Raw genomic sequence first — 17,169 nt, 5'->3', positions numbered from 1 at the left:
GACCAATCAATAATCATTATGTGTGTTTATAATCTTTTGTCCAATCAAGTTTCTTTATTTATCACTCATACCACTACGTATCTTCAGGTTGCGGTTGTCCGCGAGAGAGAGCGCGGGCTGTCGACGCCGCCAACTCGTTGGGCGAGATGAACTCCACGGATGATATATGGCACGTGGACTACACAAGGAAGCGACTGGAGCAGGCGGCACAGGGTTGGAGTAGCATTGCGCTTGTCGTCAGTGTGAACTCGTGTATGTTTGCCGTGGCATGCGTCCTGTTTCGCGTGTCCCGGAGCAGCCGCACGAGTCTCTTCTTCATGGGCAAAGTCAACTCCAACTACGCTGCATATCCGTTTAACCAACCGCACATGACCGAGTGGCAGCAGTTTGTTGCGTTTGTCTTCACGATGAACGATATCGCGTCGCTCCACAAAGCCATTGGAGACGAGGGAGCGTTCTACTTGACGTTTCAAGTCTACGCCCTCAAGATGGTGCTCGTCATGACTGCCTTTGCATTACTTGTGCTCATTCCGACCTACGTGCTGTGCGCGCCGACATCGTTGGCCGCGTTCAGTACGATGACGATCCGAGCATTGCCGGACAAGTCGCCCCTGTTGTGGGTCGCGGTCGTGAGCTGTTATGTGTTTTCAGGCCTGTACGCGATTTTCCTGACCCAGCTTAGTCGCTTGTGCAACAACAAGGACCCGACCAACACGGACCTGCTGTGCATGTTTCCCTCCGAGCTCAGTGCGAAGACCGTCCTTATCGACGCCGGCGCTCCCAAGTGCATGTCGCCCGAGCGCATCTTCTACCTCCTGGACCAAGTGAGTTTGACCGTCCGTCCACCAGTCATTCGCATCCTGTCCACAATTGCTTTTGCCATGTCGTAGATCTTTCCAGGATTGATCTCGCACGTTGCGGTCGTGTACGACTTGACCGAGTACAAGCGCAGCCACACGATTCGTATCGCCCACGAGAATACGGTTGACCGGCTCACGCTGCTCATGGCTCGAAAGCACCGTGGGGACCTGCCATGGTATGTCCACTTGTTCCACGAGCCCATGTCGTACGTGTCAACAAAGTCGCTGGCGGCGCAAATCCAATTTCTCCAGCGAGATATCGACAAGCGCCACCAAGACGAGATCCGGTCGATTCAGCGCATCCTGACCACCCATCGCGGCACGGGCCGTCTATTTATTATCTTCAATGACCCGAAGGCCAAGGCCAAGTTTGTGCGCAAGATTCAGCACCGCAGCACGACATACCTCATCGCACGGACCCCGAAAAAGCTCCACACAGCACGTACGTGCACCGCCATTTATGTCCGCCGCGTGGACGCCAATGCTCGTATCCCTGTCTAGTGCGGCAAAAGATCCACGAACTCGCGCTCACGTCGTGGCACTTGGAGCTCGCCCCTGAGCCAGACGACTTGGACTGGCACTTCATCTCGTATCACCGGGTCAAGCGGACGGCGCAGACTGTGCTCTTGTACACGTTCTTGACTGTATTCATTGTCGTATTCACGTCGCCGCTGGCCGTCACGTCCGCCATTGCGTCTGGCAAGTACGCAGGTGCGGGTAAACGAACGACACATCGGCCTTGTCCTGACATCACACAAATTTGTGGTGGCCATAGGCACGGCCAAGTCGTTAAATGATCTCGTGATGCAAACGAAGAATTGGGCGGCCAACCTGTCCCCTGCCATCGCAAACGTGACAGCGTCGTACGTGCCGACCATGATGTACGCTTCGGGCTGTGAAACGTGGTCTCACTTGGTTGCAGTTTGGTCATGATCAATGCAATACTGCTCAACGTGATTCTGCACGCTGGGCTCATGCAACCCAAGTGCACCGACTCGGCCAAAGAAAAGAGCATCCTGCATTACAGCGCCGTGTGTACGCTGTGATCGCAAACGTGTCGACGCACCGTTCATGGACGACGTCTTTCGTAGACCTCATCTTCAACACGCTCGTGGTCCCGAGCTTTACCTTTGTGTCAATCAATTCGCTGATTCAGCACTTTATGGGCCAAGGCCAGGTACGTCGCAATACCGCCATGCTGCTGATGGATTTCACTTGAATGGATCAGGTGCTCGAGATGTTTGAGATGCTCTTTCTCAACAATTCGGGGGTGTTCTTCGTCAACTATGGTACATATATCAAGTACCCTCACGAGGGTAACCTTTTTTCTCTGTTGCGCAGTCATTCAGCGCGCATTTGTTGGGACGGCGATGGCTGCCTTGCGTCTGTCGGAGGTGAGAAAAGTACCAAGCGCACGGCCCACAGCTGACGACACCCAGGCGGGACAAATGTGCTGGAAAGTGGCGCGGGCATTGACCCCGACAGAGCATGACGATGCAGTGCAGCCGTGGAAGTTTTACACAGGCACGCAGTCGGCCCTACAAATCAGGTAATTGCCCCTCCCGAACACGGTGGATCGCCGTCCGCTGACTTGTTGTTTCTAGCGTGTTGGTAGTAATCGTGGCGTTCAGTACGGTCGTCCCTGTGATATTGCCGTTTGGGTCGTTCTACTTGTTTGTGCAACACATCGTCGACAAGTACGCGACCCTTGTACGGCACTGCCGCAGGTTCCTCGACTTTCTGATGTAGATATGCCTTGCTCTACGTGCGCCCGAAAATCAACGGGAAAGGCGCGATCGCCACGACGTCGACTCACGCGAGCATGTTTGCGCTGGTAATATACCAGGGCGCGATGGCCGGGTTCTTCCTCGTTCGCGGAACGTGGCACCAAATCGCGGCGGTGGTCGCACTGCTATTGGTCTCGATGGTGTTTATGCTCTGGCACTACATTCGAGACAAAGGGCAAATGTACCGCGCCGTGGGCCAGCCATACAAGCCAGAACAGACGATGCTGCTCAGCCCAAACTCCAAATCTGTCGACATGTACCGCGACCCTGTCCTGCGGCTCTTGGACGCCACGACGCGGACGCAGAGCGAGCGGTATGGCGCGATTGTGTTGCCATGATGCACTCTTCCCCCATGAATCAAGAAGCTTCCGAGACTTTTGTGTTTGTAAAGAGCACTTGATGTTCATACTGCTGAAACCACTACACGCGACCAGGAGCCACCGACTTGAACCGCAGGACGCCGTCCTCGAGCCATACAACGGTTGGCAAATCGTCCACCTACACATGGCCTTTTTTACCTTCAAATGCGATCGAGAGAATGCTCTACCACGTCACCGGCATCGCGAGCCGCCAGCGCATCGCATGTCGTGAACGTATCGGCGATGGAAATCAGCTCGGCATCAAACTTTTGCGCGTATACCTACAACGCGCGGAGCCTGGTGAGTCTCCTTGGAGAAGCATGGAACTCGACGCATCGCACCTTGGCATGGGAATACCCCCCAATGCCAGCGAGGGCACGACCCTTGAGCACTCCATACACGTGGATGTCTCCATCAGCTAAGACTTCCGCGCCTGAGTTCACCGAACCCATGACGACGAGGCCCTGTCCTTTCGCATAGATCTGTTGCCCTGTTCGCACACTTCCTTCTACTACCATCATGCCTTTCGTTCCATGCGTAGGTGACGTCGTGAGCGGTTCTGTGTTGCTCGTTTCATGTTCAACCAACGGGTCCTTTGCGTACGATTCTTCTGTCACCGCTGCATACTCCGCCTCGTCCTTTGATGTAGTGTCGTCAAATGCTGGCACAGATTGCCACCGGTCGCTGCTGGTGTCTTCGTCACCCATACGTGTGCCCATGATGCTTGGAACTTGAAGCGTGCGCCACGCTATGGTCTTGACATCTTCGCTCGCGTTGGTAATGGCGATGGGAACGAGATTAGCATCCTTCAGTGAACTAAACAACGCCTTTAACTCGGCTGGTCTGATGGGAGACATGTGAGGTGACCCATTCGAGCTCACGTTGGCCAAATCGACAACAACGGGGCCGCGCAAAGACCAGTTGGCTTTCGCTGCTGCCACCGTGGCCTCCATATCGTACTCGCCATTCACACGTGTTGGCGGTACTAGCCTCAATGTCGGGATAAGGTACGCTCCACCTAGGACTTGAACTCGAGCGGTCGCCGAGGCGGCGACCAACGGCTTAACTACTTGGAGTTTGCGAGCCATAAATGATCCCTTCCGCACCAAATTGTCATCCGCATAAAATTCCAAGTATCCGAATAATACAATTCGCATTTGTCGGAATAATGTCTCCCCCTAATCGAAACGGTCCACTTTATGCTATTTGTACAATCTATAAAACATTGGAGGTATAAACTATTGAAATACACAGCACAACCATTTGAATTTCAAACGTACTTCGAAATATAATATTTCAAGTTATATTCACTTTGACCCGTTTCGTTTAGGGGGGGAGATCAGTAGTTCAATTTTAAGAAATTCTACTATACCATAACTTGAACAATGTAAATGTAATACCAGTCAACTTCTGTAGTACTCATTGTTTAAATAATGACGAGTTCTGTCAACGTCTGTACTCATTGTCTAAATAATGATGCGGCCTCCTGGCGAGAAAGGTGCCAATCACAGAGTCTCCCTTTCTGCTTTATCCGGACACCGGATAAAGGCACCTAATGATTCGCATACAAACATCAAGATCACTTTAATCGTCGGAATAATCCTGTTTTCCGGAATACGGATAATAGACTTGAAATCGGAGTTCCAACCGCACAATATTAAAAAGATGGCTGGGCATACAAACTTCAATACGAGGTGGAATCATCATCGATCGGACCGTTCTTCAACTCGTCACTCTTCGATTTGCTCGGCACCGCTCAGATCAAGATGACGTTCACGTTGCCAGAACTCAAGTACGAATACAACGCGTTGGAACCCTTTGTGGACACCCAAACGATGAACATCCACCACACCAAGCATCACCAAGCATACATCAACAACATTAACAACTACATCAACACGGTGCGTACACTCGGCCGGTCGAAGTAAGGTTTTTGTCTGAAGCATGGTTGTAATTATTCACAGGCCCAAGGTGAGGAATTGAAGACCAAGTCGATCCTGGAAGTTGTCAAGTCCGCGACTGCCCCTGCGGTCCGCAACAACGGTGGTGGACACTACAACCACAGCTTGTTCTGGACGTGGATGACCTCCCCTGGCTCGACCAACACTGCCCCCCATGGCAACTTGAAGGCCCGAATCGAACAAGATTTCGGATCCGTCGACCAAATGAAGGAGAAATTTAATGCTGCTGCGTCCACCCGCTTCGGCTCTGGCTGGGCCTGGTTGGGTGTGCGTGCTGACGGTTCCCTCGGCATTACCTCCACCCCTAACCAAGGTATGATGTCAACGTCTTACAACGAGGGTGTTTTCACCTGAACGTTGCACTTGCGTAGACAATCCGTTGATGCCCAACACAGAAGACCCCATGATCCCTATCCTCGGTTTGGACGTGTGGGAGCATGCGTACTACTTGAAGTACCAGAACCGCCGCCCCGAGTACATCTCGGCCTTCTGGAACGTGGCCAACTGGGACAAGGTGGTGGAGTACTACGACCAATACGCTTCTAAGGGCCAAGCCGTGCCCGTTTGAGGATCTGTGGCAGTTTTGCCGCTGTCGTCGTTGTGACCTTCTCGAAGCTTTCATTTTGATAATAGCAGTTTGTGCAAACGAACTTTATGTGCAACGTGCGAAGAATGTCACATGAGCTCTCAGCATTGTGCATCGAAGTGTTACGTCACAATTGATCATGTTCACATTGTCGTCGCAAGTGAGGGCTCTGCCGTTTGCACGGGTCCCACCCGCTTCGCCTACACTTCCTTACGACTTGTCTTGCTGACTGCCCAATGCTGTCCTTGCGTCCTCGGTCCGTTGTTAGGAGAGGTCCTCGACCATTCCTTTTTCTGTCATGGACACCACCCAGGGTGAGGTTGGTCATGGCCATGATTACCAATGCACCGTCACGGCGGTGAGCTTGTTTATTTCGCGAGTCACAGGATCAGCCAACTCAACTCGACGTGCTCTCGACTCTTTCCTGTAACCTCATCAAAGGTCGTCGCTATGTGGTCTGTCACTCCGGTGCCATGACGGCCTGCCATTCGCAGCCAAAGCGCCGTCGTCTTCGGTGGAAGTGCTCCATCACTGACAGCGTGAAAATTTTTAACGAGTCCCAACTTTGTCCAATCAAAGCAAGTAATCCGGCAATATTATCCAATCAAGGGTCGAGTTCCATTCGACGAAGATTTCCACAGCGCGATCGAAACTGTGGTGGAAAGATGCACCGCGTGCCTGGGAACCTTCTTCGTCGGCCATCATGGCACGCTGTGTCTCGTCGCACCTTTAGCGCTGTCGATACGTCCAGCACTCTCGAGCGCATTTGCATTGTCGGAGCAGGGCCTGCGGGTTTCTACACTGCCAAGTACCTCCTGCACGACCATCCCACCGTCCACATCGACATGTTTGAGGCGCTTCCCACCCCCTACGGTTCGTCAATTGCATGTTATGTGTCGTTGCTCGTGTCATTTGACAGTATGTTTGAACAGGTCTTGTTCGCTCTGGCGTGGCTCCCGATCACCCCGAGGTCAAGAATGTCATGCACGACTTTGAAAAAGTTGCCACCGATCCTCGCTTCTCCTTCTTTGGAAACGTGGACATTGGCAACGATATAACCGTGTCAGAGCTTCAAAAGCATTACAACGCCATTGTCATCGCAGCAGGGGCGTCCGACGATCGCAAGCTCGACATTCCAGGCGAAGACGAGCTGACTGGTGTCCTCGCAGCTCGGTGCGTCCTCACCGAAGGACATGCACGACCGTCTAATTCATCTTCCATGCTGCAGGTCGTTCGTGAATTGGTACAACGGCCACCCGTCGTTCCGCAACTTGCATGTGCCTATGGATTGCGACACTGCCGTCGTGGTCGGCCAGGGCAACGTTGCAGTCGATTGCGCGCGCATTCTGACGAAAAACCCCGAGGAATTGGCAACCACAGACATTTCCCAACACGCACTGGATGCACTAGCAAACAGGTACGTCGGCGACGCCCATCTCCCATTTAGTTTACCTTTTTCTGTGACATAGCGGTATTAAGAACGTCTATTTGGTCGGCCGTCGAGGTGTCGCCCAGGCAGCATTCACCATGAAAGAGCTTCGGGAAATCACAAAGCTGCCTCACGCCGACTGCATCGTCGACCCGAACGAGCTCGAACAAAGCGTGAATGCGAGTTCAGCCGAGGAGCTCAAAACATTGCGTCCCCAACGGCGCATCCACGAACTCCTGAGTACGTGAGATCGTCCTGTGATGAGGTCATCCAATTGTAACCAGCGTAATGGTCTCTGTAGCCACGGTGGCGTCGAAGCCAGCATCGTCCAACCGTAGTGCCATACGAATTCGCTTCCTCCTCTCGCCAGTCGAGCTCTTGCCTAGCGCCAAGGACCCCAACCGGTAGGAGCTACATCCCATGGCGCTCCACGTTTTTCGTGCATCGCTACAACATGCCTCGCCATCATTTGTCTCAAACATGCTCCATCTAGAGTTGGCGCGATCAAGGTGGAGAAGAATGTTCTGGATGGTGCGCCCTTCCACCAGCGAGCGGTTGGGTCTGGGGAATTCGAAACCATCCCGTGCGGGCTCGTGCTACGAAGCATCGGGTATAAATCGATGCCGTTTGCGGGGGTGCCATTCGATGGGAAGCGCAATGTCATTCCGAATGTGGCCGGCCGCGTCACGACTTCGGCCCACACCAACGCTCCTGTCGTCCCCGGACTCTATTGCGCCGGATGGATCAAGCGAGGGCCGTCTGGAATCATCGGCACTAATATCAATTGTGCCAGAGAGACGGTCGCTAGCGTGTTGAGCGATGCGGGATCGTTGCCTCGCGTGTCATTGAAACCCATTGCAGACCTGCGCGCCAAGCTCACGGCGTCGGGGCGGCCGATCGTGGACTGGAACATGTACCAGCGCGTCGAAGCCGCCGAAGTCGCGGCTGGTGCAGCTCGAGGAAAGCCCCGGGAGAAACTCACGTCCATTGATGCTATGCTCGCCCTCGTCACACAAAGCGCCTAGACGACATGCACGCAACCACCCGAAAACTCACAATTCCGTCCTGCAAACCCAAAAAGGGCGTACGCGTGAGTGTTATTAAAAACGATCAATGAAGCACTGGAGGTCGCGGTCGAAAGGTCATGTCGCCATCCAGTCACGGGTGAAATGTCCGTAGTTTGTCGGCTAGTACAGGCGAAACGTGCTTCGGCGACGAGGAAAAAGGCTCGACGACGTTCGGCGGCCCTTGGCGATGTGCTGCAGCAACCTCTGGCGCAACTGCAACAAGGTCGACGACGAGGTCGCTTGGTTCTGGTTGCTCACGACGCAGTCGACGATGTCGGGTGTGAGGCGGAAGAATGCGGCTTTTGCGTCGCCACGGGCGTACGCATCGTGTAGGTACGCGTGGAGCGGAACAAAGAGAGAACTGAGTTGACGTGCATGCAACCACGCGTCCAAGTCGGCTGGCGTCCAGTCTGCATTTTGATTCACGACAGGTTGGCTTCCTGGAGCTGCGTGGGGACCATGGGGTCTCTTGGCAGTCTCTGCAGTCTCGGGTACCTCGGAAGCGGCGGGCTGGCGGAGTTGCTGCGCTTTCACGGGGGACAATTTGACTTGGTTGTTCCAGTTGTCTTCGATCGGGCCATCCATACCGTGTTGTTGATTGAGTTCACGACAAGCGGCGTCCACGTGGTGCGATGGTTTGTTTGCTCGACGGTAGAGCTCAACGTGGTCTTGGACGGTCGCCATGACGTCGATGACCTTGAGAATGTCTTGGAAGGTGTGGAGGAGATTGTCGCGGGCACTTTGCGTTGGCATGGCGATCGTGACGACGTCTCCCGCAAACGATTCAAACGAGAGGTAAAACTGCGGGGGGGTCCTGGGCGTTGACGAGGCTACGTCAGAGGTAGGACCGTCGTCGGCACGGACAGCGTGGAGATGGGCCAAGTGCATGCCATGCACAGCCGACCCAAATACTTTCTTCTTGCCAAAGCACAAGTGCAAGTTGGACGGGTGGAGCCACAACATGACGAGCTGGGACGCTCCATGCGGGGACTGGAGCTCCACTACGGGCACGCCCTACTCAATGCCATCGAGTACCACCTCTCGAGAATGCGGACTACCTTGAGCACGAGCGAACGACGAGCACACGGTTTTGGTCTCGCCGTCGCTCGTGAGAGCGTCATGGTCCTCAACGAGACTTCGGGCAAGCGCAGCACACGCGTCTTCCCGACTCTTGAGCGAGCTCACTAACATGCCGATTTGCACAGGGATGGCGGACGTGAGCTAATTTTAGTCGCATGGACCGAGCTCCTTCCTGTCCTACACACAGGCTTGGATGCAGATTATTCGCCAAGACTGCATGGCCAAGCTACACCAGGTGTTATGCGCAAGCTACCGAGCTCGACAGGGCATGGCTCATCCTTGCCACACAATATGCACTCACCGATGAAGACGCCAAGCCATGCACTCGCCCCACGGGGCACGTCACCGACGAGCAAGTATACCCAGCACGCCATGCTCAAACTAAAATGTTGCGAGGAGAAAGTGACATTTCTTAGCTTAGCCGCGTTTAAGTACTCCGACAGGATGCATTTAGTCATCCTTTTCCGTCTTCTTGATGCCGCGGAGACGACCGGTACGACGGGCGGCAATGAGACCGACCTTCTTACCGGCAGGGGCATCGCGACGCACGGTCGAGGGGTGACCGATGTGTTGGTGGTTACCACCACCGTGGGGATGTTCCACAGGGTTCATGGCAACACCACGCACATGGGGCCACTCGTTGCGCTTGACGCGGTACTTGTGGTAGGCGCGACCAGCCTTCAAGATAGGCTTGTCGGTACGTCCACCGCCAGCAACCACACCGACCATGGCACGGCAGCTACAGGAAAAGAGTAAGTCTTTCATCACGACATTGTTCAAGGAGAAGGATGATCGATCGTTTAGACAATGCTGCAAGAGCCACGCTTCGAAAAGCAAAGGCTACAGAGATGCATGTCGACAACTTACGCACCGCATCAAGCGGGATACTTACTCACCGCATCAAGCGGGAAAAGCAGCAAGTGTGAAAAACACTCGCCGTCACACCAATCGACTCGACAACGGGTGAAGTGGGTGGGTACACAAGGACGAAATCCTTTTGCAGCACACGGGAATCACCGTCGCGAGTCGACTGGTGGACGCCACCGTCGTCACAGGACGAGGTTGATGGGGGCGCGATCGACCACCACTCGGCGAGGAGGGAGTCACTTACGCAGAAGGGATGGTCTTCTTGGAGCCGGACGGGAGACGGATCTTGGTCTTGCCCTTGTCTTCGTCGTGGGTGACGATGACGGCGTAGTCACCGGAGCAACGGGCGTACTTGCCCTTGTCGCCAATGCGGGCTTCGACGTTGCACACAATGGTACCTTCAGGCAATTGCGACAACGGCAAGATGTTGCCGACGGCCATGGTGGCCTTCTTCCCGGCGTAGATGAACATGCCGGTGTACATGCCTTCCGCGGCAATCATCAACTCGTGGTTGATGCGGTACTTGTACGGGTCACGGAACGACACGCGAGCCAAGGGTGCACCTCTGCCAGGGTCATGGATGATCTCCTTGATTACACCCTTGATGTATCCTTCACGTTCGACGTAGTCGTTGGTGCGGAAGGCGGCTTTGCCCTTGCGAGTCTTCACGTGCGACTTGAAGATGCCGCCGGCACCCTTGCGCTGGCCTCGAATGACACGACCCATGCTGGTTGATAAGAAATGTCAAGTGCTTCGTCGCCAGTCGAATCAATGCGAATATTAGGTTTCGAAGGTTTATATATGAAATGACTGGTTTCCACAAAGTATAAACTGACAAGGGATTTGCAGCGTTATGCGGATATGATGATCGATTATCCGGATATTGGACTTTCGAAAGGTCGCACGAAACGTTTGTAGGCTGGCTAGTTGGCCACGAGCGAGTGAATGCTGCTTCGCGCTCTGTACTTGGCCCTTCCTATGAGCTATTATGGCTTGTTAGCCTTCTCCGTGTGGATTTTGAACATTGCTGCTTCATGACGATTTGCCCCACTGGCCACCACTCGTCGCGCTATGCGGTCGAGTTGCTCGTGTGGCAGGGTGTTACAGCCTACTTGTATGGGCTTCAAGGAAACTGTGGCCTGCCAAGGCGTGTATGTTAAGTCGTCAAGCAACCTCACTTACCTCAAGTAAGCAACACAGGTTCGTGAATGTATCTCAATATCGACCATATCCATGAGCCAGATAACCAGTGGAGCACGCTGGGAGTCTCCCTTGTCCACGGCACACTTCCAGCGTTCGAACGGCAGTACAGTCATGCTTGACGTGTCCAAATGCTTGCACACACGTGCAGTTCAACACGATTTTACGAGAAAATGTCCATTTGGAAGCAGGTTGTTTTCATGTCGAGTGGCAGAATTCTTCGTGTTTGGCGGGTTAAATAGATCCAAAGTTTTCCAAGTCAGGCGCCGCATGCCCGCTAGAAGCCTACAATTCGGTGATCTTGTTTGGCATCGCGTCGATGCGAGGTTGGCTTGTCGTAGCGGCCCCCATCATGACGACATCCAGTACTGCCTGGACAACCTGTTGCTGTTGGAACTGCTGCATCCACGGGTGCGCCAATACTTGCTTCGCCGATGGCCGGAGATCGGGGTCCTTCTGCAGCATTTGATGGATCAAGTCCTTGGCTTCGGCGGACAAGTGCTTGCATGCGGCATGTTTGAACGTAACATGGCCCCTGCGGATGCGGCTTTCGATCGTCTTTTCAGGGGCCGTTCCGTCAATGTCAAACGGATGGCGTCCCGTCAGCACGATGTACAGAATGCATCCCATGGCCCAGACGTCCGCGGCGGGAGTGCAGTCGCCTCGCCGCAGCACTTCCGGCGGCAAGTACACTGTCGTGCCAATGTCTGTGTCAGTACCCACCGCGGGAGATGGAGGGCCGGCGCTGCCAAAGTCGACGAGTTTTGCGTGGTTGTCGTAGCGTTTGTCTTTAAACCTTAACAGGACGTTCTCCGGCTTCAAGTCCTTGTGAACGAGGCCGTGGTCGTGCAGGAAAGCAACGGCCTCGACGATGTCGTGCATCATTTTCCGCGCATGCGGTTCGTCGAACGCGCCGTACTTGACAATGTGGTTAAAGAGCTCGCCCCCCGACACAAGCTCGGTTACGATGCACGTCTTGCCGTCGTGCTCGAAGACGCCCTTGAGGTCCACAATGTTTTTGTGGCCACCTTGGGCCTTGATCCACTGCAGAGCTTCCAACTCGCGCTGCAATGAAGCATCTCGTGAATCTTTGAGCATCTTGATAGCGCAGACTTCGCCCGTCGTACGACGGATGCCGAGCCGTACTACGCCAAATGCGCCCGACCCGATCTCGTCAGCGAGGTCCCAGTCGGCAGCTGGATGTATAGTTGCTGCTGTCTTTGGGGACATGGTTGGGGGTGGAGGCAAGATCGACTCCGCTCGGGATTGCGCATCAGGGCTCAGTAACTTCCCCAGGCCCAACGCGGTGGTGCCAACTACCGCCGCCGCACCAAACGGGGACAATGGGAGTTGAAGGAGTCCACTTGATGTCGAAAGCTGCACTGGTTCGGGGAATACCTTGATTGCAGAGGGCGCGTGGTTGCGATAGGAAGCTAGGCGACAATTGCGTGGCGATGTGACGAGAATACGCGACGCGATGGAACGACTTGAGCGGGAGATTGCAGGACATGCCATTAGGCTGGGTGGGTTGTGTGGTTTGTTGCCGACTACAGGGAATGATCCACGCTCATCGACTCACCATGCCGACAAGGGACATGGAACGCCTTGCTGCCGGTGCGCCGTTTCACTTGCTTCCAAACGGACCAATGGCGGTGAAATGCCGCAATACCATTGGCTCCCTTGGATTCCGTTGCAGGTCCACAAAAAAACTTCCTCTATGGAGGAAGTATGGATAACCAGGGATGGTTTTTTATACCTAGGTGATGCAAGGTTTTTCTTTTAATCCTCACCTCCACCTGAGGCCCCAGGAGAGGTTTTAAAAAGGTTATAGTATTGCGGATTTCCTTGAAAATTGGAGTTTACCCCAAATAATATGGACGCGCTCAGATTCACGCAACATTGACGCATACAAAAAACAAGTCAAAATATTGAACGCTTGTTATCAGATTTATAAAATTGTCTCGAACGTGTTCTCTACATCCGCTCTTATCCGCTTCGGGACAGACAGATCCATCAGCATGGAGAATGCTCCCGCCGTCGCGGAGTCCTTCACAGTGCAGCTTCATCCTCATGTCCGCAACTTCAAGGGCCACAGCTCTGGTACTTCTTGCGACCGCATGACAATCACAGCGTCAACACTGGAGGAGTTCAAAATGCAACTCATTGACAGAGTTCTTCCCCACCTCAAACGCGAGGTTGAGTTTGATGGAGATACGCCATTGTGGGCACCAAGCGTAGTCGATGGCGACTTCGCGTAGACGCGGGATAATTCGGCCTTGGACACTCCAAGGAAGTAATACCCATAGAGGCAGTGGTATTTCGTGCTTTCATGGCATGCTGACCGGAAACGGCGTGACGTATCATGCGGTCCGGCGGTGACCTTCGTTCAAACAACTTCACACTATTCGATTTGAAATTTCAAACACTATTTGCATTTATGCTGAAATCATGTTGCCTGAAAGTTGTAATTAGTGTATGAGTAAATTGTTGGGGACGGGTAACGAATATCGGGAAAATCCAATTTTCAAGGAAATCCGCAATAATAGAATAAAATTACTGTATTGAGTAAGTACCTCGAGCTGCAGCCGGAAGACGCGCTCGATGTGGTCATCGTCGATGATGTTGATGATGATGCGATGGTCGTCCCCGCATCGGAACGGAAACGCGGTCACTCTGCTAGTGACATCTGGAACCTTTCCACCAACGATGTCGATCCGCAAATGGTCAAGAGTGCCAAATGCACTCTTGAACAGTATGAAGAATACTACACCACTTCCCCGCCAACTTGGAACCTACTTCCATCCAATGTGAAACGTCCGGATGGATATAAAATTTGACAAGTTGAGTGATATGCAAAAGTTCAGTCCAATATGAAATATTTTTCAATCAAAGTGAACCACAGAAGCGGGAAATGTAGGCGCTAAGGTTAATGACAAACAACGATAAGAGCACACTTTTCATTTCGATCTGTCTTGGATGCCCAACGAAACCCAGCGCAAGGGTTCCACCCCTGAGGAAAAGCAACGTGTGCTTGACGCCTACCTACGCGGCGACGATTGGAAGCTTGTTGCCAAGCACAATGGTGTATCCAAGGCCACGGCTTGGCGTGTGGTCGATATAGGACGGACGTCGTCGAAGCCGCGTGGCGGCTTTCGGCCAACTCAAGCCAAGGTAACTCCCGAAGTAAGAGCTGCGTTCGAGAGCTATTTGAACACTAACTGCCAATACACTCTTAGCGAAATCAGGTCGTATGTTGCCGCCGATTTTGCTGGGTTGTCGCTGTCGAATCAGCTGTCACCTCCTCGGCATGCTATTCACCATCAAGCAAGTGCGCATCGAGCCCGTTACTTGCAACAACGATATCAACAAGGAAAAGCGGCGTCAGTTCGCTCTTCAACTCAAGCAACATCAAGAAGACGGCGACTTTATCGTGTACTACGATGAAACCAACTTCAATCTCTACTGCAAGCGCGGTCGTGGGCGCTCCATCAAAGGGACACGTGCGACAATCGTTCTGCCGCCGTCGAAAGGGCTAAACCTTCAAGTCCAGTGTGCTGTGTCGGCTGAAATCGGCCTTGTCACGTACCGTATGGAGCGCGGCAGTATCAAGATGGATCAAAACGCGGCCTTCGTCGAGTCCATCTACCAAGCCGTCAAGGCCAGCGACGCATGGCAAGCTGGCTTCGTCAACAAGCGTGTTGTCATCGTGTTGGACAACGCGCCAGCGCACTCGCAAACTGAGGAACGTGTTGTCCAACACGACGACTTGACGCTCCTTCGTCTCGGGCCGTACTCCCCTATGCTCAATCCGATTGAGAGCTGCTTCAGTGTTTTCAAGGCGCGAATCAAGGCTTACCTGGCACATCATACTGCCGACATGTTTGACCGCGGTGAGTACAGTTCGTTTCTTGAACACCGGATGGTCTTGCTCGAGGACGCAGCTCGCAAATCGTTGCCTTGTATCACTCGGTCGCTGGTGACGCGAGAGGCTTCGCTCTGCCAGAACAATGTTGACAAGGTAATTCGACTGGAGGACATGGCTTATGGCCAGTAATTCATATTGAATGTGAAAATTTCAAGTCGAGATGTGAAATAGTTTGTTTCCTTCGAAAACGTGTGATTTTTATGCGTTCGGAACGTTTCGTATTTCACATTGGCCGGAACTAAATTTCAAGTTGGCCGGGAAGTGGTGTAGTACAACCAATGGTTTTATAGTTTCAAATTGAGATTTTAATGTTTTTAACCTATAACCTTATTTCCTCTAAAAGCAAGAGTTTTTCCATCCCTGTGGATACCCAACCTGTCAAGAGTGGGCAAAGCGAGATTCTGATGTATACTAATGTAAAATGGCAAGATATTTTACAATCTGTGTAGTTGCAAAGGCTTGCTCGAACTATTATCGATACTAGAGGCGTTGAGCGTCACTCTCACTTACAGCAGCCGAAGGTTCTTAAGCAATATTACTACGGAGAACTTACTACCCCCTCTGTATTTACACTGTATACAGATTGCTAGCAGAAGCTCAATAGAATAGTAAAATTAAAATAACTGAATCTAAATATATAAGTTAAGTCGTTCATCCGCATGTGGCACAACTAATCTGCAACTTCTTCTAACCTTTCCTCTTACTCTAGCCTCAAACTCATCGTATCTGCTGGTATTACAATACCAACTCGTCGTTATAGCTCAATTTACTGCGAAGGAGTGTAAACTATTGTCACCTTCGCATTCAATGAAAATGTTCATAGCATGACACAAGGTAGACAATGCTTTCTCAAGCGTCGACGGAGCCAGGTGCTCGAACGAAGTATTCACAGCGGCTATGAGCTCACCATTCGTCTGACACTCTAACAATTGTTGCAGAGCTTGAATAGAGTAGAAACCATAAGTCCAATACGTTCAGATCCGGGAACTTTGGTGATTGATTCCACATTCGATATCCCAGCCACCAGCACACGCAGTAGCAGCAAATGCGGAGCCTTCGTAAAATATGGCGCGCGCGTTGTCTTGTTGCAAATTCACTCTTGTATTTGACGTTGGCCATTTTTCCTTGTTCGCAGGCAAAACTTTGTCGCAAGTAGGTGGTGGTAAACATCGGGCGTCACAGTGATACAGTGCGCGCCAACCAATTAGGGCCACCAAGGTTTCGTGACCTATGGCATTTACTTCGAACTATTGCTGTGAGCGATTCAGAACTGGGGTGCATGAATGCACAACGGAACATTTCAGCAAGTATCAAAGTTATTTCCGATCCATTGTCATCGCAGAAAATGCAAAAAAGTGATTTGGATCCGCGACAGACAGTTAGGGGACACGCCAACAAAATGAATGTTTATGATGAAAGTCACCTCGATTACTCCAAAAATTTCTAGCTAGTAGTAGTCTATCTTAGCTCCTTGAGCGAGGATAACTTCAACACAACGCTTTGGCATGGACTTGGCAAGCTTCAAAAGGAAAGGAAGACCGATTTCCGACCAGGCTTTCTTGATGGCTCGTACGACCTCCAGTTTTGTCGAAAATTGGCGCCCGTTGACATAGACAGCACGCGCGTGGACCCCCCTCAGATTTTCGATAGGGTTTAGGTCTGGCGACAACGCAGGGTGGTCGAAAAGTGTAACGCCAAGATCGGCGAAAAACTCCATCGTGACCTTTGCACGATGAATCGAAGCTCCGTCTTGCATAAAGACGAAGGCTTCACCGCAATTTGCATGGAGACGGATGCTCGCTCTTCAGGCGACATTATGAGCCCATGTCCCATGCTACTAGTACGCACAGCTTGTTTAACATACATGAATTGACTATTGAAGTCTCACCTCAAATAAGTTTCAGATGCGGTAGCTACGAGGCTGAGTCGTGATTCTTGTCACACCAGTTTTGTTCACGAACACACCGATTTTGCTGACGCACACACCAAATCCTCAAAAACTGCTGTGAAGTGTCCAAACGTAGACACAAATGATATCGGATGTAGAA

The 17,169-nt window shown here is 52.4% G+C and overlaps 7 protein-coding genes across 8 annotated transcripts; 3 read left to right on the top strand and 4 right to left on the bottom strand.

The window, feature by feature from the left end:
* Positions 1–71: 71 nt before the first annotated feature.
* On the top strand, positions 72–3,064 carry H310_03979 (hypothetical protein). Its single transcript, XM_008868075.1, has 11 exons — positions 72–824; positions 891–1,302; positions 1,362–1,571; positions 1,636–1,741; positions 1,783–1,895; positions 1,952–2,037; positions 2,089–2,149; positions 2,202–2,254; positions 2,300–2,409; positions 2,465–2,557; positions 2,610–3,064. Exons 1-11 carry the CDS (start codon positions 147–149, stop codon positions 2,983–2,985), a joined length of 2,298 nt encoding a protein of 765 aa, XP_008866297.1. The 5' UTR covers positions 72–146; the 3' UTR covers positions 2,986–3,064.
* Positions 3,013–4,094, bottom strand: H310_03978 (the record flags this gene model as incomplete). 2 transcript variants are annotated; one of them, XM_008868074.1, is made up of 3 exons in its annotated part: positions 3,013–3,145; positions 3,195–3,287; positions 3,348–4,094. In XM_008868074.1, 3 exons carry the CDS (start codon positions 4,092–4,094, stop codon positions 3,068–3,070), a joined length of 918 nt encoding a protein of 305 aa, XP_008866296.1. The 2 variants fall into 2 exon arrangements, with proteins under 2 accessions (XP_008866296.1, XP_008866295.1); XM_008868073.1 differs by lacking the exon at positions 3,013–3,145 and having other exon boundaries at positions 3,168–3,287.
* A 645-nt stretch (positions 4,095–4,739) lies between these two features.
* H310_03977 (hypothetical protein) lies at positions 4,740–5,711 on the top strand. The gene is made up of 3 exons (XM_008868072.1): positions 4,740–4,907; positions 4,971–5,280; positions 5,339–5,711. The coding sequence occupies exons 1-3, from the start codon at positions 4,773–4,775 to the stop codon at positions 5,533–5,535; spliced, it is 642 nt and encodes a 213-aa protein (XP_008866294.1). The 5' UTR covers positions 4,740–4,772; the 3' UTR covers positions 5,536–5,711.
* Positions 5,712–6,185: 474 nt separating this feature from the next.
* Positions 6,186–9,265, top strand: H310_03975 (hypothetical protein). The gene is made up of 6 exons (XM_008868070.1): positions 6,186–6,426; positions 6,486–6,726; positions 6,782–6,970; positions 7,023–7,222; positions 7,284–7,386; positions 7,476–9,265. Exons 1-6 carry the CDS (start codon positions 6,219–6,221, stop codon positions 8,005–8,007), a joined length of 1,473 nt encoding a protein of 490 aa, XP_008866292.1. The 5' UTR covers positions 6,186–6,218; the 3' UTR covers positions 8,008–9,265.
* H310_03976 (hypothetical protein) lies at positions 8,170–9,240 on the bottom strand (the record flags this gene model as incomplete). Its single annotated transcript, XM_008868071.1, has 2 exons — positions 8,170–9,050; positions 9,108–9,240. 2 exons carry the CDS (start codon positions 9,238–9,240, stop codon positions 8,170–8,172), a joined length of 1,014 nt encoding a protein of 337 aa, XP_008866293.1.
* Positions 9,266–9,516: 251 nt separating the features above from the next.
* Positions 9,517–10,780, bottom strand: H310_03974 (60S ribosomal protein L8). The gene is made up of 2 exons (XM_008868069.1): positions 10,241–10,780; positions 9,517–9,868 (listed from the first exon to the last, which is right to left on the bottom strand). The coding sequence occupies exons 1-2, from the start codon at positions 10,720–10,722 to the stop codon at positions 9,580–9,582; spliced, it is 771 nt and encodes a 256-aa protein (XP_008866291.1). The 5' UTR covers positions 10,723–10,780; the 3' UTR covers positions 9,517–9,579.
* Positions 10,781–11,006: 226 nt separating this feature from the next.
* Positions 11,007–12,849, bottom strand: H310_03973 (CAMK protein kinase). Its single transcript, XM_008868068.1, has one exon. It carries the CDS (start codon positions 12,709–12,711, stop codon positions 11,482–11,484), a length of 1,230 nt encoding a protein of 409 aa, XP_008866290.1. The 5' UTR covers positions 12,712–12,849; the 3' UTR covers positions 11,007–11,481.
* Positions 12,850–17,169: the final 4,320 nt, after the last annotated feature.

Source organism: Aphanomyces invadans (assembly GCF_000520115.1).
Source record: "Aphanomyces invadans strain NJM9701 unplaced genomic scaffold supercont1.6, whole genome shotgun sequence".
Taxonomy (NCBI): Eukaryota; Oomycota; class Saprolegniomycetes; order Saprolegniales; family Verrucalvaceae; genus Aphanomyces; species Aphanomyces invadans.
The sequence above is the reverse complement of the archived record's forward strand: the minus strand, read 5'-3'. Positions and strand labels throughout refer to the sequence as shown.